Source organism: Ischnura elegans, chromosome 3 (assembly GCF_921293095.1).
Source record: "Ischnura elegans chromosome 3, ioIscEleg1.1, whole genome shotgun sequence".
NCBI classification, from domain to species: Eukaryota; Metazoa; Arthropoda; class Insecta; order Odonata; family Coenagrionidae; genus Ischnura; species Ischnura elegans.
The window spans coordinates 12927526-12954730 of NC_060248.1; the positions used below are offsets into that span (position 1 = coordinate 12927526).

Sequence of the window (27205 nt, forward strand, 5' to 3'; positions counted from 1 at the left end):
GAGGATTCACAGCATTTAAAGCATAGTTTAAAAGAGAAGAGTTCATAAAAGGCTTCCACTGCCATTTAAAGCAGAATATTGAGGAAAACTGAGGGGGAGAAGATGCCCAACAACAAGATGTACTGGTAATGGGAGTTGAGTCTTGGAGATAACTCATCGTGAAAAGATCAAGTACATAGTGTGTCTGCTAAGAGCCCAAATGGTAAATGCACTTTTTTGTATACATAGTTGGGCGGGGCACAAGGAGAACCTTCCAGAAGTTCAGGATTGTTACATGCGTGGGTAATCAGAGAAAGCAAGGAGTGTGAAAGGGGTTAGGATAATATCAAGGCCTCGTCTTGAATTTGATATTCTGTTAAGACTTTGTGCCTAATTTTTCTTTTGGACAGGATGCGTACATGCAGTTAACATTCCTTTAAATTGGTAGTGTCAAAATCCATGTGGGAGTCATACACGAGGATATTCTGGTCACCTAAGAACTATGACATGCAAAGACACACTAAGGCAATGCCACCAGATTTTCTTGGACAGAAGCCCCTTCCCTCCACAAGAGAAATATTAGTTATTAATATTAGTAAGAATTAATAGTTTGTTATACCCTTGATGAGAAACTGCCAGTGATCTGCACTACAACATAGTTTCCAAGTCTTAAAAAAAAAGAAAGAGAGATAAATCATAATTACGTAAGGCACACTGATACGACCATATTGCAACGGAGGCATTCCACATCTATTTGGACAGCAAACCCCTCATGTCTACCGTTTCCTGAAAACTTGGTCGTTTGAATCTTTACCGGTAGCATATCAACAATACAATTTTTCCTCCTTCAGAGTTATTCCATATTTCGAATGAAAATAACCACAGTTGTTCGATCTACAAATTAAACATTCCATGAGTCATTCATTGCTTGAGGCATTGAAACGATGCATAAGAACAGTTCTCGAGAAAATGAGACCTTATGTGAGCCATTACTCACTTGGTGTTGGCCGTTACTGATGTAATATTTAATATAACCACATGTTTGAAATCCTTGTCCAGAAGGGACTATTGTTCCACATTCACGTTCCAATCAATGTTCAAAAGCGACAGAAGCTAAAATGCTCAAATCCATTTCTGATCTTCCTTCAACACAGCCAAAAAATGTCTTCCTTTTTCATCTTAAAACTGATTTTGATGCCACAAATAATGCTAACTTGCCTCCTCCAATTCATCTTCCACCTGTCATCCTATGTTGGTTCTCTTCAAACACTGACCTATACTATAGACCCAACATTCATAAGCATGTGTACTTGAATTTTGTTTCTGGTTTCAGCAGCTCCCTTTCCTTTAAAACCTTATCACCACATTTACATCACTTTCCAATGCCTGTTTACAAAATCCTTGCCCCTCCCTACTCTCCTCCCTCTTCCTAGCTTTTGTCCATCACGCTACGTACACAAAAGCCCCATGACACAAAGATTATCATACAGAGAAATTAAACATGCACACTCCAATGTTTGAAATGCAAAAAAATCTTTAATTCTGTAACATAAAATATATATGTACATATATCTCGGAAAACATATTGAAAATTAAAAAAAAATGCTTAAAAATAGTACTTTCGTTGCATTATTTTTTTCGGTTGGATCGCAGGGATTGTCCCTCACCAGAAAATGCCTTGAAGTCGTCTGGACCACTTCCTGTGGAGTTCTGAGGAAAAAAATACCACAGATCACATTCTAAAACAATAAGGGAGAACATCATTTGCAAACCTAACAGGCCATCTCCAAGACTTATAAGTTTAAACCTAATTCAGTACTTACTAATTTTCTTACTTAATTGATAACATAAAAGGGTAGCTTAGCTTGAAAAAACAAGAGTTTAAGTTAAAATGGTCATAAGTTTTGCCCAAGTCTGCAAAGCTTCTTTAGTAAGGTTGATAAAGCTCCTTTAGGTGCACTAGTGATATGTACTCTTCTTGCTTTTGTCACTAAGTTTGTCCAAAATGTAATTGATGAACAAGCCGAAGCCCCTTGAATATTAAACAGAGAATAACTCTAAAGTTAAATTTCAACAATGAAACTATACACCAGGGTAACTCCACAAGATGTCTCAGTCTGCACATCTGTGTCGGCCTCTCTTGGGAACATCATGTTGACACCCTAATGACAAAAACTCAGCTCTTCGTGTTATCCAATGAAAACCTTATGCAATTCTATTAGCATTGATCTTCTATTATTTTCATTTGGTGTAGTCTTCTTCTCGCATAAGGCATACAAAATAATACCCAGTATAACACAATATACAGTAGATTCCAGTTAATGGGTCCACTGGTTATTTGAGGAAGCTGCTTAGTTGGTGCAGATCTTGAAGAACATAACCCAATGGAAGAATATCCTAAAGTTTTCTCTGCTTAATTGGGACAGCATGCTGTTTTGTTGTAAGAGTCGGTGGCATTGACTCTGTACTAACAACGACCTTAATTTTTTTCCATATTAGAATACTGTTTTTTAACATTCTTCTCCCTTAATTTAGTCTTCCTGCAGTGGTAGTAGGGAAATAGATGATAGAGTGAATCCGGGATAGTGAGAAAGAAGTGACGACACCCATGGTGAGGGTTCACAAGTGGGTAAGGGCCAATTATTTGGGATTACTGGCCCATATCGGGCAAAGGAGACTGGTCAAGATAAACAATTTTGCTTACCAAGAGCTAGCTATTTCTTTGCGACATCTTGTACAAAATTCAACAGCCTGGCTCATGCGGTCTATCCCTTTTCCCCCTTTCCCTACACAACTGAGCTATTGCCATAACAATTTTTCTTGGTTCCTTTCTCTTTTTGTCATCGCCATCTCAGCGGTTGACGCAAGCACTGAAGTCATTTTTCTCATCACTCGCAACTAGTCATTTGAGAACTACAAAACAGTCTAATAACTGGTATTAGAGTTAGGATTTATCTCGTGTTCCACGAATTAAGCGAACCTTGAATAATTGATGTTGTTTTCATTCTGATTCTTCAATAACACTCCTTTCCTTGAGTTAAAGTCTGCATACGGACCTTTTACTTGGTGAAAAAACTGCTTCAGTGGACAATATTAGAGATTATACCCAATCCAGTCATCACCGTTTGACTGAGATAACTGAGGTGCCAGGATTAAAATACATATTGTAAGTATGTATATAAAAAACGTAAGTGGTGTGATGAGTGATCAGCGCCTAAGTCTATTCTTCTTTGTCTTCTTTTTGGCTTGGAGGATTTCTGTCTCTGAGAGACTTTCGTCTGCCTCCATTGACTCCGGTTGGTTCAGTTTACATTTTGTGACGCCGGAGGTGGTTGGGGGTGGTGTAACCTCACGCTTCTTTTGCGTTACGCCATTGGTTTGTTTGGGTGGGTTCAACTTTCTTTCTTTCTTTTCATATTTCTTTCATATTCTTTAGTGTTCTTTCTATCATTTCAATGTTTTTTTAATGCCCATATAAGGGATAATTCGTCTAAATGGGACCCTGTCCTGATATGTCCCAATTAACCAGAATCTACTGTAAAGGTTATTCCTGAAGTGAAGGTGTATTCAAAAATTATACGACCTGCATTCATATCTTTGTCACAGAGCACGTAAGCCGCCTAAAGGGGAATGAGCATAACCAATAGTCCCTTGTGACCTCCCTGAATGCCATGGTTATCGGTTGGACACCATGAGTCACACACAGCATGTGTTAATGGCCAATATGTTTTTTTTAGTGCGTCAATTTGTTTATTATGGATAATGGCAGAAAGAACAGATCAACGAATTTGCATAAAATTTTTCTTCAATCTAGACAAGAGTTCTATGGAGACCTTTGAAATGAGACAGAAGGCCTTTGAAGATGAAAGTATGGGCATAACACAGACAGAGAAGTGGTACAGGCGGTTTAAAAATGGCCTCACATCTGTTGACATTAAACTTTATTCTGGCTGACCTTCGCTGACAACAATACCAGAAAACATTGAGCATGTGCAAATTGTGATTGAAGGTGATCATTGATTGACTGTTCGTGAACCAGAAAATGATATCAAAAACACTGAAAACTATTGTTTGGAAATTTTTGAACAAGATTTTGGGAATCACTGTGTGTGCGAAATTCATTCCAAAATTGCTCACGACCAAGCAATGAATAAAAAACCTGAAAATATGAGAAGGAGCCTTCTTACCTCTTTGCTGGGAGGTGGTCTGGAATTTCTTAGGAAGTGAAGGGTGCCAAATTTATAATCATAATCGGGAATTCCTCGCTTGTATGGAACTTTAGGAACAACTGGTTCGCAATCAACACTTGTTTTTTTCTTCTTTTTGCCATCCAGTCTGACAATAAAAACGATAATACCAATTTAGAATGATTGCTTTAAAAGCTCCTCTGCATTCATAGGAGTGGATCTAATAGCTCTAAAACCGTAGACAGGGACAGAAAAATCTATTTCTGAAGGCACAATGCAATCTACGAAACAACAAAAATCCATCAGCATACATTATTTCCATAGAGAGAGAGAGGTAGTAAAGTAATCTTTTGAATTAGAGGTTATTGGTTGCTATTAATAGCTAATATTTATAACCAATAATCAATTAACAAATTTTCAGAGCAGCTAAATTTTCCATCTTTAATTTAAATTATTTTTTTAATTTTATAAATTTTATTTTATCTTAAATTTAAAATAACTACATTGCATGTTCTTGTGTTCTTATTTCAGCAAAAGTTGAATGTTGAACACTTTTATTTAATGGCAACAAAGTTTATTTTATCTAAAATCAACAATATGAAATAAACTCACAATTGTTGCCATGGAAAAAGAATCGTGAGTCAAACTATGGACCTTTGATTTTCCAGACCACTGCTGAGACAACTAAAACATACAGGTTTCCTTGATTCCCATGGCAAAATAAATGAAACTGGATAGTGTGGTGGCCTGCACAGTGTCCTGGAAAACCAAAGGCCCTCAGTTTGATACACATTCCGAGGCCATTTTCTCCAATAGCCTTTATTGCGAATTTCACCTTCATTGAGTCTTGAGGTACTTAGGTTTACTAAAGTGGTGGCAAAAGAAAATCACCAAGAATACATAGAACATACATACAAGAAAAATGCCAAGAATACAAGCTCTGTAACCATGGAAGCATAAATATAACTAGACTCAAAACAGAATAATTAAGTGAATCCACTTGTGCTAAAATATATTGTGCATTACCAAATAGGGTGGTTTCCTTTTTTTTATTGCCTAAATCGAAAGATTATTACTCCTGGGGCGGAATTCTGTACACGGATACCGGCAATCGTCGGTGTCGGTATCTACCGACAATCGTCGGTTGCACCGATAGTAGCTAATGCTATTCACAAAACGCCTCTACCGACAACTTCGTGACGTATTGCTTTTGTCGGTACGAAAGCGGCACCCGCACGCGAGGCTAGGCACCTCGACCATTAATATTTCTGATTTCTTTGCATTAAACAAATGAGGCTCCGAAAATGCCATATGATACTCGGCACCCCGCAAAGAAGTTAAAAAGAGTTGATCACTGCTTTGTGAGATATTTACGATGTTTAATTACACTGGGAACACAACTTCTTACTCCCGTTGGTGCGATGTGGCTTGTATTCAGAGATTTTGCTTTATTTACCATCAGATTTTTTTCTAGCCCAAGTAAAAAAGCCTTTTTATTCAAGGATTCAACGGTCGTTGATAGAAGAATATCGGCAATATTTGGTGCTTAATGCATCGGAATTTTCAAGTAAAATTGTCTTGAAGAGGACTTTATCTGCTACACAATTGTTCACCTACGCTTATTATAATTTTATTCTTGTGATTAGCAGTGACAAAATTATTTTTTATTAGTATTGTAACAATGTACCTTCATCTTCAGCCACGGCTTGTTTACATCGTTTGCCTCATTGTTCGCCGTAAGTCCGATACTTCCACAAGGGTAATTATTTAATTAGAAAACATTTTTGTCGCTTGAAATCACATTTTGGGCTATTTAAAATACATTGGTTGAGAAAAACACCGAGATTGCACGGATGTCACGGAAGGTATCATCGCGTCAAGTGTTGTGATTGTAAACTTGAGTGACTTACTTTACGCTATCTATTTGGAAGTGTTAACGTTTGCATTTTGATACCATTCGTGTGTTATTTCAAACAACTTTGCGTTGATATGATTTGGACTATATATATTGGATCAGTGTTAATTTGTGATAAACCGTTGAAGGTATGAAGGTTTTCTCATGCTGAAATGAAATGTTTGTAGTTTTATGATGAATAATTCATTAAATGTTTCCTTGTTTCGCGCAATCATTCTTTTTATTTGCCCCTTTCTTCCGATGGAATACACGGTACGTACCTACTAAGTGCTCTTATAGTAATAATAAAAACCTATATTAAAGTCCCGTACGGTGTTTGGTTAATATGGTGAAGTAAATTCAGCATTAATTTGATGGGAAGTTTTGTGCACCGGTAATGACGTCAAAGAGTGTGAAGAGTTAAGTGATGCCATTTGCATTCTTTCAAAACATGGTAGCAATATGCTTTTTCTATTTCGTCGCTGCTGTCTGATGCTCTCAAGGGTACTTATGAAGGTAGGAGATTTATTTTCATTATAAACCCCATTCTCAGATGCTCACAAAGGGTATTGAAGTTAGTAAGGAAGTGAAGGAAATGTCCACGGAAATATTTCATTAAAATTGCATCAATCCCTTAACACTTTCGCTGCGGCGGACGCACCGGTGCGTCCTACGCAAACAATTGTGCTGAGCGGAGGACGCACCCGTGCGTCCTGCTCCGACCCGTTTTCAAATGGCTATAGAATCAGCCGAGAACGTCTTGGGCGCTCCAAATTACCTCTCGCTGCTCTATTACATTCCGTACTATTCAGTTTTGGCCGTCGTTTCTAGGAATCACCTCTCATTTTCTGGCTAACTACTTTTTCATTTTTTCCATTTTTTCGTAATTTTGATGATATTTTACTTTTTTCTGAACTTAATCGTCTCGGAACCGGAGATAAATTGGTATCGTATGCATTCAAAACTCTTCTACATATTATTTATGTTATATAAAGTGTTATATTTAGTTTATTCAAATATGTGGAAATGTGTAGATATATCTGAAGATAGCAAAAATATGTGAGCACATTGGTTTCGACAATTGTCATGGTTGCTGCTTTTGAACATAATAGATATTACGTTTAGCGACGATAAATCCCTTGAAAAAATAATACGCGTAGTTGACCCAGGTTCGATGCCAGAATTTTCTATAATAATAAAATATGTACCTTTATCGTGCATAACGCGGAAAAAGTTAGCTCTAAGAAGTTATTGCCATAAGGCATATCGAGGGGCATTAGGTAATCCCCCTCAATAATAATGAATTATAATCCATTGCACTCTTCTTTTATTCTTACATATGGCCTATTGATTATATAAACATGACGTAATGTTGCCGAATTTTGTTTAAATATAATGTTGCTGAACATTCAATCACTTGTTCCACAAAACCCCGAGTCAAAATATGCTAGACGAGTGTCTCGTTATATTACGGTTCAATTGCAAAGGGTTATATACTTTGTTAAACTGACAGATAGGAATATATTTACCTCTCTGCGCATACATTACACACGAAACTGAAATCGACCACCATTTCAAGATAAAATATTTGACACAGGATCCATTAGTATTGACCTTGAGAATGAAATTCAATGCCGATGTGACGGAAATTTAATACCGGGAATTCCAAGACGATCACAATAATGTGTGAAATAAAAGGGTAATATTTCGTCTCATTTCATGTGGATATCGTTTCGCATGGCCTATAAAAACAGTGTCGTCGAGGCATTCCTTTCACTCTCATCCCTCCACGCCCTCTGGCCAAAATATCATTGCTAGTATGACGCTGCCGCAGGAAGGTACTAGGTGCTCGGAGCCTTCGGAATAGATTGATATGCTCGATTTTCGGAGATATCTATCCTCTGAAGCATCATCGGAGATGTCACCTGTTACCTGACTATCTGGATTTTTTCCCATCACATTAGGTAGCTAAGGAGTCAGTGGCATCACCATCTGGTTCAGCGGGAACGTGATGAAAAAATGAATGAATGAGATGAATAACCTAAGAGAAATTTGAAGAAAAAGACTAATTAGAGTTGATGGATATCCTCATGCAGTTTGATGAGGAGATGGATAGCAAGGAAGATAATGCATCCCAGAAAGGAATTCCAAAGGAGTCTTCCGAAGAGAGTCAGGAAGAAAACGCCCATGCACCTTCATCAAAACTTTTCCGAAAGCACTCAAATAACTTTGATTTATGGTACTAAGCTGAACTCCAAGTAACAGATATCCCTTTTTCTGGCACCTCAGGACTAAAATTAAATGTTCCCAGCGAGAATCCTTACGACTTTTTAGTATTCATTGCCAATGAAGTTTTTTTGAGTTGTAACAGAAACGAATACCAATGCTGAAAATGTGGTTCGAAATAACACTTCTCCAAATGCTATAATAGCGTCTTGGAATAAGTCTTGAGTGCGAGATAATTGGAAATTTTTTGGCCTTCTATTTCCGAAATGGGAAATATTTCTCTTAGTAGATTATAATATAATTGGAAAAAATCTGAAATATATAATCTCCCTGTTTTTTCCGAATGCATATATCGAGATAGCTTATGCACATATTGCGCACTATGCACTTACAAATGTGGTTGAAGGCGAACCCTTACCCAGTTATCCATTTTACAAAATACGACCCTTGCATGATACATTCTATGCAAGTATGAGTGAAGTGTGCTACGCGGAAAGGGCTGTGAGTCTAGACGAATCCGTGGTTCTATGTAGTTGACGTTATCCACGGTTACTATTAAAACAATTCATTCCTAACAAACGTCACTAATACGAAAAAAATTATATGTGATCGCTAATCCATGCGGTTTGGTTTTGGATTGCTCGCTACATTGTGGCACCGAGGGTAAAGAAGTGGAGGGAGCAGAGAACGCAGAGAAAGTGACTCACAAATTCATGGAAAATTTTAAAAATAAGGGGTACACTGTTTACATGGATAACTTTTAAGACAGCGTGAACCTTTTCCATTGTCTGCAAAAACATACTGTACAGATAAAGCATACTGTAGAGTCATTCTGCTAATGAAGAAAAAATAACCCGGATATATTATTGAAAAATTAGAGAAGGGTGAATGTGTGGCTCGCTACAATATAAGGGGGGGTGCGTTTTGAAATGGAGGGATAAAAGAGATGTGAAGATGATTTCAACCGAGTATGGACACGATTTTGCGGGCAGGCGGGGAAGGGTTTCAACTAAGCCCAGTATGGTGGATGCTTACAATAAACATATGGGAGGCAAAGACAAGACCGATCAATTGTTGTCATATTGTCTTTGCGTAACAAAAAACTCTCCGACGGTACCTTAAGTTGAGAATATACTTTATTCAGATAATAATTATTCATTCTTTCATTCTATACCAAAGATTTAGTGGGGAACGTGAAAAATTGTTAGAATACCGTGATGAACTAATAAAATCATTGCCAAATGTCTATCATGAGGCATTGCCTTCAATGAGTTCCCCTGAACCTATTCACTCACCACATAATTTGGAAATGAAAAGAAAAGGAAGAAAAAAGTGCTGTGAAAAATGTGCCAAAAATAGAGTAAGTAAATTTGTTAACACTTACAATCCTGATTGCCCGTAAAAAAACGACTTTGTGCTTTAGGATATTTTCGTAAGTCTAAAATATATCACTGACTTAAATAGCACTCTTCATTCTAGCGTTTTTTTCAGTTTGATTCTTGAAAGTTATCCCAAAACAATGAGTAAATTATGAGTTTGTAATTATTTTACGAGAAAAATATTATTTCATTAAAAATAAATAATTATATCATTAAAAATAAAATTTTACCATTTTCGAATGCTCCAAATTTTTAAATACATCTATTTATTTGCAAAATAAGTCGAAATACATGAACGTTAGAAAAGAATTAAGGGAGATAAAATTTTTCGTAGAGCGGGTTGCATAACTCGTGTGACACGGGTTGCATAGCTTTGCCAATGCTGTGAGCGGAGGACGCACCGGTGCGTCCTTCATATTATTTGTTTAAAACAATCATGGGATCATTATTATCATTTTTTACGGTATCCATAGAGACATATCTACTTAGTTATGCACAAAAACCACTGCCGCTCACGGTGATATTTTTCATCAAAATGGCCCGCAGTGAAAGTGTTAAAGCAGTCCATTCGCTTTTGTTGAAAATATAAATTAATTTCGGATCCAAACTGTACGAATCAACAATAGATACCCATCGTGTCTTGTTGTGAGTAATTTAAAAGCAATGCATTACATTCGTAAAATGACGGAATATGTATAATGTAAAATACCTTACGCTATTGGAACGCATAATGTAATATATGTACGTGTAGCATTGGCAAAGTTAAATACTGCTCCAACTACGTAAATTTTATGTTTCAAGTGTTTAATCAATCATTTTTATTATAAATAACATACAATTAGAGCGCTTCCACGGATCTAGCGTCGTAGATTATGATTTAAAATCGTCAGCTTAGGCTGAAAAGTGTAAACAAAAGTCCGCCATGTTGCTTAAAAAGTGTCGGCAGGTCCTACCAAGCGTTTCGAAATCGTCTGTATGTACCGACGGATTTACCGACAACTCTCGGTGGGATGACGACAATCGTCAGTAGAACGTGTCACCTGAATCACTCGTACCGAGACTTATCGGTAGGACCAGCTTACCGACACTGACAATCGTCGGTAAGGTGTACAGAATTCCGCCCCTGGAGTACGTATTTCACGCTTTTAGATTCTAAAACTTTCAGCCCGAAGGTACACATTTTAAATTTGCCCAGATCCGAAAATTTTTAGTGGCATAGTCGGCCGTAATATATTGATGATGTTCGGATCTCGGCGGAGTTTGGGGCATCATCTATAGATGGCACTCTGTCTCAAAGTATTAAATGACAACATCTATTTTTCACGATTTAATGAAAAGTGAAAATTTTCAAGCACGTGAAAATGCGACAGCTAAGTATGAATGCCGGGAAAAGCCCATGTGACGTCTAGCCGCTGCTGTGTGAGGCCACCTGGGTTCGAGTCTATGAACCCTGCTACGATGCAGGCTGCTTGCTGCCGAGCATGGCAGTAGCGTAGAGTGCCCTGCTATCAGGTAGCGCTTGGCTTAAATAAGGATTAAAAAACACCCTATCAAATGAAGGAAACTTTCCAATCATAGGCAATTTTAATACATAGTAGATTATTAAGAGATGTTTCCCTGAGCTCAGTGCCTCATGCATGCATTGGTAATCTCAGACAATGTAAAACTGCTGACTACTCATATAGCATCTAGGTCCCTGTGACGTCACATGGAGTGGCATCGCACGGCTGCCAATCTGGCCTTTTTCAAATGAGGTTAAAATTGACCATTAACATTCATCTAAACTGGGATTTCTGAAACCAAATAATTTGTATATTATGAATTCACTAATGGTGGGTAACTAATCACAATCAATGCCTTTCATTTTCTTTGATGTAGGAAACTACCCTATTCTATTTCTAGTGCCATTAATGAATATAAATATTGCAGAGATGTGAAATGCTGACAGTTAGCTATTAAAGATGCATCGACTTTCTTTTCATAATGGGTATAAAATTGTAGACAGAGAAGTGTATGTTAACATTCACTTCTAATTTTCTATTTTCCATTTCTATTAAAATAACAGTTTGGATTGATAGGTATCTCAGACAGTATCAGCTTCTCTTGCAGCTCTTCCAGCAATAGTATTGTTGAGTGGTTGCATAACGACACAATATAAAAAATTTTCTTGCATGGGAAAGACTCCGTCACCTCAAAAATGAGTTTTTCTGTACTATATTCCGCAAAATATATTGAACTGTATTGTAATTGTGTAGGGCATGGAATTTACTTATTATTACTGTTATTATTATTATTATTCATGTAGCATACTAGAATACTAATATATTACTATATTATATGCTAATATAACACAATATTAAAAGAAGGCCACACAAATAGATTGTGTACTTTCAAGGCTGCCAGAAGTCATTTAGAGTACAGCAGAATCCCGATCATCCGGCTGCGGTTTATCTGGGTAACGGATAATCCGTGCATGATTTTCACTCTCGCTCAATTTTTTCCGCGATCTTATAAAAAAGTAAATCGAACGTAAAATCATCAGAATTACTGCATTAATGCTAGGATACACCGGGCTTATTATTTCCGTTAAAATCCCTTAGTAAAACAGAAGCAATCGTGCGCCAGCTGCATTCACGGGAGCACCGTGTTCCTGTTTTCCAAGCCTCGCAGCACGCGACCTCGCTCCGTGATCACGGATACACGTTTCGCAGCAGTTGCAACCCGGGCAACTTGTGCGAGATGCGACTACGTGGCGTGGTGCCTGACAATGTAGTTTCCGACGTCGAGCAGTGGTTTTGAAGCATTCGCGCAAACCACTTTTCTGTATCCGTGATCACACAGCCACAGATACGAGTACAACACAGTTATCGCCACCAAAAAGTACGCAAACTAGCGACAAAAGCTCTCAATGAGTCCGGGAAGCACTCTAAAATAACAGAATAACTGCATAAGTAATAATATATTGTTTGTTTTACGTAAATTATGAACACAGCAAGACATTAAAATGAAAGTTAGGTTTATCCGTGTTTTCTGATTATAATCAGAAAACATGGATAATCGGGAGTGTACTGTGCATGAAATACTTCACCTATTCCCTTCTCCATGGAAAGCTACAAAGCCAGAATGCTGCGGCATCAGGTCCACTGGATCTACCGACATGTCCTCCACTTTGTCCTGCACGGGCTGTGGCTCTTGATATCCCACTGGCGGGGCAAACTCAACCTGAAACAGATTGTAAAAAAAAGAGTTATGCAATCTTTTGACATTTGGATTTTTCCTACAACTCCTTGTACTAATCCAATAGAACACCTTCCCTCTCATGCACTACCCTTAGGTGTATATAACTTCTTTAACTTATACATCACACAACTTCTGGCCGAAAAGCCATCTAGCATGGTATCTCACTATGTCACAGCATACAATACACAATTCCTATGTTTAGCATATATGGAATACTAACATAATTAGAGCATAGGGTCTAATTTTTCTAATGGCTATTATTGATTATTGTCCAAGTCACAGAGCTCTTTTCGGTGGTCACTAGGTGACCAACAAACCTTTCCATAACTGATAAATTGTGACTGCTCCATGCCTAGCCTGTGCATATCGGTGTGTTTGTGACCTTGTGTCTGTATGTACCTAATGATGACGTCCTAAATCAAAACCGAGCCCAGTTAAATAAATTACAGGAATGTATGTATGTATGGAATTACTAATTAAGTCCTTTCTTTTAAATCACTACAACCCTTCCCTCAGACATGACCATTTTCACTGATTCTCACTAAATTTCAAATATTTGAAAGCATTTCCATAATTCTAAATGTTGCCTATCCGAGCCAATTTTGTTTACAATTTTTCTAACCAATTTAAACTTCCTCACAAATCAAATGCTATGAACTATAGGGTGATGAGTACGAGATGTAAACATATAACAGCTAATTCCCGATCATTTCCACTAATTTTCTCAGATAATTGTGGGAGAGAATAATTGGACAATCAAGAGAGGTACACAATCAAAAAAACTGACCAGAAATGACTTGAAGTCTTCAAGACAGGGTGTTGACAGGTGGTGCTAAAAATAGAGTGGACAGATAGGGTGAGAAATGACAAGGTGACGAGTAGTACAGGAGAAGAAAGGGAATTGTGGAGGACCATACTCGGATGGAGAACCAGGTGGATAGGTCATATTATAAGATGGAACTTAAAGATCCCTGAGGAGGGCCAAGAGAGAAGTACTCGAGGCCAATAAAGAGGGACAAGGGGAGGAAGAACATCAGGGAAATGAAGAGTTATGAATACAGTACACTCCCGATTATCCGGGGTAATGATGGGGAGAGAAGATGGCACGAATAATCGGAAAACACGGATAATCCAAACTTTCAGTTAAATGTCTTTTAATGTTCATAATTTACTTAAAACAAACAATATATTATTATTTATGCAGTTATTGTGTTGCTTTAGAGTGCTTCCAGGACTCCTTGAGAGCTTTCTTTGCCAGTTCGCGATCTTTTTTTAGCGACGATAGCGTGGATGTACTCGTATTATTAATGCTTTGTGTATAGCCTGGTTTCGAAAACCACGCATCCGTGGCTGTGTGATAACGGATACAGGAAAAAGGTTTGCACGAATGCTTCAAAACCACTGCTTCACGTCGCAAACTACACTGTCAGGCACTACGCCACGTACTCGCGTCTCGCACAAGTTGCCCGGGTTGAAACTGCTACGGGACTTGTATCCGTGATCAAGGAGCGCGGTCGTGCACTGCGAGGCTTGGAAAACAGGAACACGGTGCTCCCGTGAATGCAACTAGAGCGCGATCGCTTCCGTTTCACGAAGGGGATTCTAACGGAAGTGATAAGCCCCGTATGTCCTAGCATTGATGCAGTAATTCTGGTGATTTTGCGTAGGATTTTTAAAAACAAAGATCGCGGAAAAAATTGAGCGAGAGTGAAAATCATGCACGGATAATCCGCAACCCGGATAAACCGCAGCCGGATAATCGGGAGTCTACTGTATGTATGTAAGAGTAAGGAAAACATCAGAGTCCACAAATAGAATGAAAAGCAGGCTAAAATAAAAAAAATAACAAAGGGGACACAAAGGGGTGGTTACTTCTACTGTTTTTATGCTGAATTCCAAGCAAACTTACCTGAACCACTGGATTACTAGTGTGAAAAAGACTGACATTTGTCCATTAAACTCTTTCTCTGTTACGATAAAGTTTAACTAGCTGCAATTTTAGGCTGTGCATTCAAAATTAAAAATAACTTCATAATATGACAGACAAAAACAGATAGAAAGGGAATATTAAAAATAGAATTAATGCAACCTATTTTACAAGACTCTGCTTTCAATCCCTAACACAGTTAATACTTTAAATTCTGCATTGGTTTCCAGAAAACAAAATACTTTCTGCATAAGTAAGCACTCAGGGTATTCTCGAGACGATAGGAATACATACATCGGTAAAGAATGAAGGGACAGATAACTCAATCAATCTGTAATATCTTCCAGCAGCCCTCAAATTTGTTCAGTGACTATCTCATGTCATCACTTTTTTATTCAGCTTTGGATCTATTCAATAGCATTTAATAGCTAAATTGAAAAATTCTATCACACCCACTAGAAGAAGTCCAGATGTTTCATGTAATTGCCCATAACTATTGATTTTTAAAGAACAGTTTTGCTGACTACAATTTTTATTTTTTTAGTAAGACATTGATAGCTAGGAGAAGCAGAATAGGTGTTAAAATGAAATATAATATATTCATGCATTAATCAGCATGTTCAGGTTGAAGGTAATAGTGTCTTGCTCTAGCTTTTTTACGTCAATGTTAAAGTAGACAAAACCAAGAATTGGGTGAAAGAGAGCCGTAACTTCCCTCAATAGATCAGCACCATTTACCAAAATTCATGAAATATTCACAAGTAACTTCAACAGAGAGGACGGCTTCCCACTCCAGATAGGGAACAGACTTATTCAGGCCAATCAGCATGCAGTACCATGACCATCACTGGCATATAATTATCTACATCTACATAATACCCCGCAAGCCACCTAAAAGGCATGTGGCAGGGGGCATTAGGACACCAGCCATTTATGCAAAAAAAAAGGAAGTGCTCTAAGGAAATTACGACTAGCATTTATCAAAGTCCTTTATAGTTCGGGGGAAAAACAAATTCCCAAATCTATCCGTTCGGCAAAACATTTCTCTTAATTTATCTCTTCTATTGGACCTGGAAATATAGTATGGCTCTTATATTATGTTCTCTGTGTCGCTCTTAAAGATATCCATTCTCAATTGATCAAGCAATCTAAGCCTAGCGCGCAGCCTCTGAGTCTCCAACGGCTCCCAGCCTAATTCGCTTAACATCTGGGTAACGCTGTCTCTACACCTGCAGCAGTTTTTGACGAACCGCGTAGCTTTGCTTTGTATTTTATTCAGTTTGCAGATTAAGTCTTTCTGCACCGGATCCCATATACTCACTGATTTCAAGGTGCGGTAGGATGAGTGCAAAATAGCACCTTTCTTTTACATAAATAGGACAAGAACTGGAAACGATCAACTGAGGACATGAAGACACTGACAGAATAGTCAGCGACATTACTGTCTAAAAACCAACATATGCTGACGATAACCCAAAAAATTCAGGCATCATAATTGTACAGCATTTTATCTTGCACTCCTTCAATAATTTATAAGACCTAAGACAGAGCAATTAAAAGGAGTTCCAAGTATTTAAAAACAAATGAATGCGATTGTGGTTGGCGTAACATGGTGAAACTCCTTCATGATGCACAAAGGTTAAGAAAAGACTTCGTTGTTTCACAAAATAAAATATATTTGCGACTGGTTTCGATACAGCGTATCATCATCTGGCAATTACAAGTATCAGTACATAGAATCTATACCCTTTAAGGCGTTAGAGGGGCGGTAGAGTGGAGGTGGAGAAAGGGGGGGAACTTCGGAGAACCCATTATTGGATGCAATTAGTTTGATTGTGTTTAGCTCCTTCATCCTGTTGTAATTCGACAATGGAAACAATCATAGCCTGTGAAGCATACAATGTATTGCTGATAGTTTGTGAAAGAAGTGGTGTCGTGAATTACGGTGTATTATTTGGTGGAGGGGGTAAGGGAAGGGAAGGTAGGTTTGGGAAGTATGTCGCTGATGGGTCACTGCACGGGGTAGCCGAGGGTTGGCGTATGATGACGAAATACGGGGAGGGGTGTTATGGAGTGGTGAGTGGCATCCGTAATGGTTTCTCAGAAAAAACATTGAAAAGTGGTGAATGGTGAGAATACAATTGCTCGTTAACTAATGTTATGTTAGGTGAGGTTTGGCCCACTAAAATTTCCAACTGCTCGAGTGCGTCAAGCCTTGGGCCGTTGTTTTCTTTATGTAGGATAATCGGTTCGAAATCGCTTGTGTGGTCGGAATCCAAGAGGTGTTTGGCAAAGTGTGAGGTTTCTTTGTTGTTAATAAAACATGAACGATGTTCCTTGGCCCGGATGTTGAAATTCCGTCCAGTTTTTCCTATGTAACAGGAATTGCAGTCATTGCAACGGAGTTTATATACTCCGCTGTGTACAAATATAAGGGTATAAATTCTATGTACTGATGCTTGTAATTGCAAGATGATGATACGCTGTATCGAAACCGGTCGCAAATATATTTTATTTTGTGAAACAGCGAAGTATTTTCTTAACCTTTGTGCATTATTTAAAAACAATTTGGAAAGCACACCAAATGGAGGATACATACATCAGTTTTCATTCAATGATTAACTATTGATGTTTTAGTTTGTTTTCCTAATGCTATTTAGCTATTTTTTTATTCTAGAGAAATGTGTGGTCTAGGCCATGAATTACGTAGCAATAGAAATCATAAACATAACAGACAATCTGAGACGGAGTAATGAGTATGGCTTTACCAGAGGAATATTTTGGTTATCATGAAAATAGCACATAAAATACTCACATTCATGTCGCATTCAATGATACTGACAGCAGAGCCCGGCTTGGTTTCCAGAACACACAGTTCATAGATACGAGAATTGTACTTAATGGCGACTACATCACCTGTGGTAAGACAGGCAAAATGTCGAAGAGCGTTTTCCAGAACTGCCTTTGGATTAGTTATATCCAGAAAATCTGGGGACTGTGGCTGAAATTTGGAAAAAGTGGCCACTGGCAATGAGACACTTTCCACTTGCAAGTTATCACCTTCTTCCAGAAGTAAGTGCTGCATCATCTGCAACATTATAATTGAAATTATTGGCAGTACAATAACATACGACTACAAAATTAATATATCTATGGAGACATCAAATTTTTTTAATTACCCAATAGGGGATATAAACAAGATCTTCTCCAGCAACGAATTCCAAAACTCCACAGTGAGTGATGCGGTTTGTTTTCTTGTTAGTCAGTTTGAAAAGCATAGGGTAAACAATGCTTAGCCGAGTGAGTTGGTCCAATGCAGACGGTGGCATGATGACTATCACAATTACAGGACATATTAGTCATAGCATTGAATGAAAACCACATTTAATTCGGCAGAAAAAGAGAATCAGAGCTTACTTTTTCCACCATTTTCCACATCCTTGCGTTCAGCACCCGGAAGCATTGATACGGAATAGCATTTGAATTGCGTTTTAAAAGACCGATGTTCGTTAGAATGTAAATCAAAATGAAACTGTAAAAAGAAAACACAACTTCATAGTATACAGAAGTTTTTCAACCTTCAAGTCAACATGACAAGAATACCTACCATTTTCGAAAGATAAATTTTAGAATTATGTTTCAGCAGCAAATAATCGCGATCAGTGGTTTTAATTTTAACGAAACGAAACGACGACGACTCGTCAACACACTTTTTCCGCGATGTTTGTAAACAAATTGGTGTTTTGAACGCAGACTAGGCAAGTTTTTTTGCATTTGACGAATTTCGTTTGTCTTATGTTTGTTTTTAGGGTGACGTCATTCCTAGAACTAAAAGGCGGAAGCAGGCAATTTTTTAAATAAGAAATCTATAGCTATCTTTATAGGTGAAGCGGAATAGGCGTTAAAATAAAATATAGTCATGCATTGATTACCACTGCCAATCGTTTATATATCTTTAAATCATTTTGCTCCGACATCTTATTCCTTTTCATTCCTATAGGTTGAAATTTCGAATTGATATGCGTACTTAAGACGTAAAAGACCTACATTTTCAGGAGATATTTTTAATATATACATTAGTTAGGCATTAAAATCCTTTGCTATGCTTTACTATTATTAAACTAATAAGAATAAACTATTGTAGTCCCAGCTTTTCTTGGCCTGCTCGTTAATTAACATTGAAATTTAAAGAATCTTTTCTCAATACCCATGTTATTTACGTGAGAGGATTGAAAAACATCTTGAATTGAGCAAATAATCTAGTGTCAATTGTTCAGGTTTTCCTGAGCTTATAGAGAAAATAAATGACAGCAATTATATAAAAAACAGCAAGTGCGATGAAGTCCTCCAAACCGGCGAATAAAATATCAACAGACGTTCCGTACATCGCAGTTTGCAATTCTACGGCCAAGAAAGAGACGGAGACAAACCATGAATCGGGGACTCATTATTATTGCCAAAAAGATTTGATTAGTACAATCGGTTCTTCAATGCAAGGTTAATTAGTTGAGCTGGTGTCATAAGTGTTTTGAACCAACCATGAATAAATTATTTCTCTTCCAACTTTATTGTCTGTAAGGCACACAACTATTGTAACGCTCGTAAAGGCATTTCCATGAACTATGCGAACTAGCATTTATTATACCCAAACTGTACCTATGCTTTTAACAGTACACTTAAAGAAAACAAGCGTTTTTTGGGAGAGAAAACATCGCAGACAGCACAAAAACGCCATTAAATCGTTTTATTCCTTTTTTTAAAGCGTTTCAAAAACGGCGAATACGTGTTGAAAAAATAAGGCCGTCAGAAATCATTTTTTTTCCGACCCTGAACACGTCTTTTCATTGTTTTTACAAAGTTTTCATACAGTCTCAAAAACGTTTTTTTCTGTCTTAAAAACGCCTTTTTATGCCCCGAATAACGTTTTCTATGCCCGAATTATAGCAAATATAAGAAAACAATGCAAGTATGGGGAGAGGTAACTTAGATAAAAAATAAAGCACCTTTTTCACTTGGGGAGTATTTCCACAGTGTGCGATGGATGCCTTCATTTTCGGTTTCAACGGCGTCGGTTTATAGTGTCGAAGACATCATTTGCGCTGGCACTACTGCCAGCTTTTTCAGTGCGAAGAATAGTTCCGTGGTAGATCTTCGAAATAATAGTGGTAATTCTTCGATCTGAAGACGCTGGCAGTTGTGCCAACGAAATTGTTGTCCTCACCATTACAAACCAACGCCATAGTATCCGAAAATGTAGAATCTCGTGAAAATGCTTAATACGAAAGGCAAAAAAGATGAATATGAATAGAGTTAAGGAAAGGTCGATGGAATATGATATATGGCGTTCTGAAAGCGCAAGGCGAAGGAACGGCAAAATGTACCTTGCCAACAATAGTGGATATAGAAAAAACTCAAGGGGGGCGCAAAAAATATCTTGAGCTACCATTACTTTAATCGTAATAAAAAAATAATCAGGTCACACGCAAAGTTAAAGAAATTTTTATTTGAACTGATTATATACATAAACAAGACAATGCCATCTGAAGATATAAAAAAGTTACAATTGTGGTTATGCAACGTTCGTTAATGCGTGAGGTCCCACAAGGGGGAGCGCGCCCCCTAGTTGTATTCGCCACTGCTTACCAAACCAAAACACGTACTGAGACCTCTCTCATCAAGCTCTAAATTCATACATGCATCAGCAAAATCGACTACACACAACACACCGCGACTATTGGACGAATTAAATGTATCATCTGGCACGGGTAATGGATAGTGATAAATAACAGCATTCAGATTGACAATAGACTTGTAGTCATGAACAATTGTTACCTCATAGGAATTTGGATCTGGTATTGGTAGTACAGGTTATACCTACAAAGACCTATCTGCTCTCACATATCTCCCTTCCTGAATCGTTTTACTTATACCTTCTGCAACAGCATCTCGTAAACTATAAATCACTGCATATTCCTCTCGATTTCCTTTGTTATTTATGCCAACTTAGAGTATTTGTTGCACATGTTCTGTCTTGCAAGCCGTGCATTCTTATACACTCAAATGCGCCAGCATTATACACCGATGGAATTTTGCATGCTAATGGTTACATGTACGTAGGAAATTTCCAAACCCGGCCTTTACCGGGTGAAAGATGTGAGCGCGGTATTTCTACAGAAACCTTTTCTTAAATAACGCTTTTCATTCGGGACAAGTCCTGGAACACATATTCGACTCATGCAACGAGGACAAGATCACTGCTTTGATCACAGCCTCGATTTGCCACATTTGCGGTCTTGATTTGGGTAAGGACCGTGATGGAGACACCGTGAACATCTCTTCGGTGAATGTAGAGGCGCCGCCCATTATCTGTGCAATGTAAACTACCAAGTACCGAAATTCTTACCCATTTCTATTCACGACCTTACAAATGACGACACACACTTCATTGCATCACATCTCGGCTCCGATGGCTTCAAAATCACATGCGTACCGAACGATGAGGAAGAGTGCATTTCATTTTCGAATTTGTAGATTCCCGATTCTCATACCGATTTATTAATTTCTTGAGATTCATGGGCACGTCACTTGCAATGTTGTTCGGTATTCTTCCTGCCAAACGTTTCCGACAAACTGCATCTGACCGACCGCACCCTCTGGATCTGAATCTTAAACTGGAACTGGTCACTCGAAAAGGGGTTTTTCCGTATGGAAATGTGGATTCATGGGAAAAACTTGAAGAAATCAAATTCCGAGTGTCAAATAAACGTCTGATTATCCGCGAACGTCACAGATTAAAAATCAATCTCCATGCTTTAACTTTATCACCAATTCTTGGGCTCTTTCCTACAAATTTTCAAACAAACAATTTCCCTCCTCCAACGTTTCGTCCATTGCCATCCCACCAGCCATATCCTTCGTTGTGATCGCCTTTCCCGTCCCTCTCTGACGAGATAAGGCTCTCCCGTTTAAGCCCACCGCACCAATCTGTTTAAGTGGACCCATGAAGAAATTTTTATCAAATTTTGAGACCCTAAAGTTCAATCTCATAATGGATTCAGGGGGAATGACCCATGGCGTTGAATTGAAAAGAGGGCAATGATGAGGCATGACTTATTTTATGGCACTGTAAATATATCCTGTAGCTCACACTACATACACATCAGTAGTGTATAACCAACAGGATGTGAAGGGCCTGATTGTAGTATTTTTTTATATTGTACAAGTTACAAGTTGGCTATTTGCCAGGTGGTAACAGTTTATACAAAATAAAAAAAACAAAAATATGTTATATCTTACAATACATTTAATCTTACCGTTAAATCAAGCAGTAGGTACCTATAAAAAGAGATTTGTTTCAGAAAAAATGTGCACATTGTAGACCTATGAAGACAAAGAAATTATATCCTTTGGGTTTATATATATCTACTCTATTTGAGAAATTGGCCGGACTATTTATACGAAAATGAATGGACAAATGCGTAATATCCAGCTATGTTAACCAACGAATGTTGTCGTGCTATGTTGTCAGCAGTAGCGGAGCAATCGACTTACCTCTCGGCCATGCCACTAGATGGGACCCATCAAAACGACTTTGCCATTCCAACTCATTCTCGAATAGTGTCACCAAGGAGGTCATATAAATTCGTCTAGCTAAAAACCAACAACAACATTAACAAAGGCCTAACGGCGAAGTAAACCTGAGGAAAGAACGGATCATCATCAATCCTAGGATTGGTTTGACGCAGCTTTCCATCCCTCTATCCTATCCGCTAGCCTAATCACTGTGACGTGTTTCTTCTCTTTTGCATCCCTTATAACCTGTCCCACCTCACTCGGGGCCGTCCCTCACCCTTCTTCCCTTCCAAATGTCCTTCCACGATTGTTTTCAGCAGCCCATCATGACTCATAATGTGGCTAACTAAGTTGTCCCGTCATCTACTTAGTGTTTTGTGATGACTCTTTTCTCCCACTCTTCTTAGCACTTCCTCATCACTAATTCGGTCGCTCAGTTTTATCTTCATTATTGTTCGGTTGCACCACATTTTTATTGCTACCAACCTTGCAATTCTCTGCACCTATCAACGCCGAAGCCATTAAAAAATCATGCTCCGTATGAGGTATTTGATGAATTGTTTCCTCATCGTAATATCCTCCACTCCAATATTTTAAATATCATACAAATTCTCTCATGAGAAACATTTTCTGGAGGTAAAATAAACCCCCATTCGGATATCCGGGCGGTGGCAATCCAAGAGTTTACATCTGTCAACTGTGATACATTTATGAGGATAGGACAGCTGAAAATATAAGTAAAGAAGAGAGGAAACAAAACATTGAATCCCATTTTAAATATGACGGGATTATTCATTCCTAGGTCCTCCAATCACAATCGCCCTAAACATCCATGACATTACATCAACTCGTCACCTCAGCACAATGCATTGATAAGTCTTGTACTATTATCAAAGTATTCTACCGATAAAGGTAGGTTTCCGTGGAGTACTTAAGGAACATCGTCGCAGTCTCCCCTCCCTTGATGGACTTCCCTCCCATATTCACTATTAGGGCTTGTCCCTTTCAATCTATCTAAAAATCCTATTCTTTTCCTTCCTCTCTCTCGTTTACCCAACATTCTTCCCTCTAAAACTGTTTTCAACATCTCCTTCCCACTCAGTACCTACTCGTTTCATCTATATCTTTTTTCTCCTCCGTATCTCATTAAAAGCTGCCTGTTCTCACCCACCATGTCCAGCACTTCGTCGTTCCTCCTCCTTCCCGTCCACTTCACCTTCTCCATTCTTTTCCAGACCCACTTATCGCGCGCCTCCAGGCTTCTCCCGTCCTCCTTCCAAACGGCTCATTTTTCCGCCCAAAAAGCGCTAGACTATTCGCTAGCCATTTCTTTAAACTCTTACATATCGATCCTCTTACGAGTTCTCCATGTTCGTGAATTCCTCCTTTGCTAATGCAATTCTCTTCCTGATGTCCTTACTGCTTTATCCGTTTTCCTCTAATTTGCTGCCTTGATAGTTAAATTGTACCACTTGCTTGAGTTTTACTCCACCTGGTTTTATATCGAGTCTTTCATTCTTCGCTCGCGATGCTTCACAAAACCGCAAACTGTGGTCTTTTTTTATAAACCCTCATCCCATACACCTTGCAACGCTTGTGTAACGCATCCATTACAGCCTGCAACCCATTCGATCACTGGTTAATCAAAGTCCGATCATCTGTCTTCTCGCTCTGCTAGCATCATCCCATCCTTAGCCTTTATTTTAGGCAAGGCTTGTCCCCTTTTGCCGCCCGATAGTGACTTAACTTTGACGTACAACGCGCCTACCTCTCCTTCCTTCTGAACTTTCTCCATTTCCTCACACTCTTTTCCACCAAGCCTCCCTTGCCCTCTTAGTTTCATGCCGTAATCGATTATTTAGTTCCCTATACTTTCGTTTGCCCTTCTCTGTGTCCACGTTCTTCCACTTCCTTTTCTCCTCCATTTCTTTAACGATTGCCTTTGTAACCCAAGACTTCTTTATCCTTATGCTGTCAACGCAGCCAATTAACTTCTCCGCCGCATTTACCATTCCCGTTTAAATAACATCCCACTCTTTCTCTACAGTCTATGTACTTCCAATCTCCCGAATACTATTCTCCACTAGATCCTGATATTATCTCATCATAGTCTCCTTCAGCGCTTCATCGCCTGCCAAACAGGAGGACGCGGGTTCAAGTCCCGCCTGGGGAGGTTACCCATATCAAGGGCGTGGTTGTTTGTGTACAAGGGCGCCGACTCCATGGGGCCTGAGGGGGTCCGAGCCCCCTCAAAAATTCGTTACGGGTGTGAGGAGAAAATGTGCCAGGCTTGTCGATTTTCCCCGGAGTGTCCAGATATCGAGATTCGAGTTATCAGGGTTCTAATATCGATCATATGACTCTTTTAAAAAGTTTAAAAAACTTTAAACTCACTACTTATAAAATTTCCCGGGGCAAGACCCCCGGTTTGGGCCCCCCAATATGTTTTGTAAGTCGGCGTCTCTGTCTTGTTACTTTAAATTGTTAACATGCTATAGCCCCCCATGTAAAAGGCGTTATTGAGCTGTTTTCGTTGGTGTGATAATAAATAAATAGGTACTAGGTTGTGGTCTGAATCCGCATCCGCTGCAAGACAACTGCGCGAGTTTTTCACACCATTCCTAAACCTCTCTCTTACCATGATGTAGTCTATCTGATATCCCCTGGACTCTTACATGTGCAGCTGTGGCCTTTATGATGACCGAATCTTGTGTTTGTGATAAATAACTTGTTTCTCCTGCATAATTCTGCTGCTTTTTCTCCTCTGTCGTTCCGCATTCCTAATTCAAATTCTTCTAATTCTTTTCCATCCCTCTCTTCCCCCACTGAAGCGTTCCAGTCTCCTCTCAAAACTAGATTTTTCTTACACGGAATTTCTATTACTATTTCCTAGAGCTTTTTTAAGCCTCATCTAATTCTTCCTCCCCATGATTACTGGTGGGTATGTAAACTTGAACCAGCACAAAGTTGGTGGGCCGCGCCTCAATTTTTACCACCAGAATCCTATCGCTTACCTGGTCTATACCTACCACTCGCTTACCCATCTTCCCGTTTAATAATAAAGCTACCACTCGTTGACTTTCCTCCCCACCACTATATATAACTCTATACCCATCACTCCAATATCCCCCCCATCCCTCCACCTCACCTCGCATAATCCTAAGATATGTATCCTCCCTTTAGCCATTTCCCTTTTGATATTTTCTAACTTCCCTGCCCTCATCATTGCCCTCACATTCCACGTCCCTACATTTATAGCCGACTTCTTCTTCTCCATCTTTTTGGTCTTCTTTTCTTCTTTATTGATTTCTGCTGCCAATTCTCTGCAAGGTTTTCGCATCTTGGCGACCCCGAGGCCCTGGCCGACCTCGCTGCCATGAACGACACCCGCCTTTTGCGGACGGGTCCGGTTCCACGAGTTTCCGAGGCACATTGTACTCCATGTATTCAGGGAAGAGGCAGTTGGTAGGGTTTCCCACTTCCATTCCAACAGTGTTTTTTACGTGACACCACCTTTGACCTTTCAGTGGACTACCTTTCATCTGGCTCCTACCCTTCGACCTATTTAGCAAGGGTGGCCCTACCGAAATTGAGTAATTTAGATTTGGAGTAAAGTAATTTAGAATTAATCCTCTCTTAATTAGGAGTCATAGGAATGAGCAAGCCTTTCCAACGCGACAAGGTTGCAGCCTATGGGAAAGAACAGACGAGATTTGAACTTGAAAAATAAATTCACATCATCATCAGCAGTCATCAATCGTAAGATCGGTTTGGCGCACTTCTTTACTCAAATCTCCTATTGGTTAATACTTATTTTCTACATAATTCTTCTGTAATAAATCCTTCCTTGGATCCCGTATGGCAATATTTGCCCTTCCTGTGCGTGGAACATATCGACCAGCATGCATGCATGCATTGGGAACAATATAGTTTTGATAGGGAGTATTTCTAAGTACTCAGAAATACCATTAATTTTAATCGAGTAATGACGCAAGAAGCTCACTGAGAGGTTAGATGCCCAATATAAAAAACAAGAGGAGGATAATGTGGTCACAATGATATCTAGGGTGGTATACGAAAAACTTTTTACCTTTTGGGGTTGTACCGCATCAATTGCTGACAAATTTTTCAATGCATCCCGACCTGAAGACCCTGATATTGCTCTCAACAAAAAACAATTAAATTCCCCTAATAAAGCCAGGAAAGTTCTCATTCGGCCAGGGGGATTGAGGGACCTCAAAAATTGTCATCCGTTTAAATACTCAGGAAATCGCGCAATTTTGGAATTTATATCACCGCTCGTATAATTTGGATGGCATTGCTACTTGTAATATATATTATATGGATCCTATACGATATATTTCTATTTTCAATCTTTACCATCGAATCTTGCCTAATATTCAATTCAAAATTAGTGTGTCGGCAATATTTGGAGGGCGCAGGCTGGTTTCGATCTCACTTCTCCTGCTCCCATGCGTGGTGCATAATGACCACCATTATTCCGCTGCTTTAGACATCTGCATCTATATAAAAACGCTAGTCACCTCAAGGGTGTTCAACACGGGGCGATTTTCACACCAGGCACGTAGCACTCATTCTAAACTTAATAATAAACGCGTTCGTTCGCCGGACACAGGCACAGTCACTCTGGACAACGACATGCGGTCAGAACATAAGCTTTTGAAGAGCTAGCGACACGAAATACGACATGAAAATAAAATTACTAGTTTGTTACACAATATAGTTTTTTATATAGTACAGAAAAACGAAATGTCAGCGCAGTAAGTGCATGCATGAGTTA

At 38.8% G+C, this 27205-nt stretch overlaps 1 protein-coding gene across 1 annotated transcript; it reads right to left on the minus strand.

The window, feature by feature from the left end:
• Positions 1-1513: 1513 nt before the first annotated feature.
• Positions 1514-18616, minus strand: LOC124155442 (ubiquitin recognition factor in ER-associated degradation protein 1-like). Its single transcript, XM_046529261.1, has 7 exons — positions 18440-18616; positions 18250-18364; positions 18012-18166; positions 17648-17920; positions 12754-12887; positions 4167-4314; positions 1514-1689 (listed from the first exon to the last, which is right to left on the minus strand). Exons 1-7 carry the CDS (start codon positions 18440-18442, stop codon positions 1609-1611), a joined length of 909 nt encoding a protein of 302 aa, XP_046385217.1. The 5' UTR covers positions 18443-18616; the 3' UTR covers positions 1514-1608.
• Between the last annotated feature and the right edge of the window lie 8589 nt (positions 18617-27205).

Coding starts and splice junctions, on each gene's coding strand:
- LOC124155442 (XM_046529261.1), bottom strand. Junction 17,921..18,011: donor TTGTTTATATCCCCTATTGG/GTAATTAAAAAA, acceptor ATAATGTTGCAG/ATGATGCAGCACTTACTTCT. Junction 1,690..4,166: donor GACCACCTCCCAGCAAAGAG/GTAAGAAGGCTC, acceptor TTTTTTCCTCAG/AACTCCACAGGAAGTGGTCC.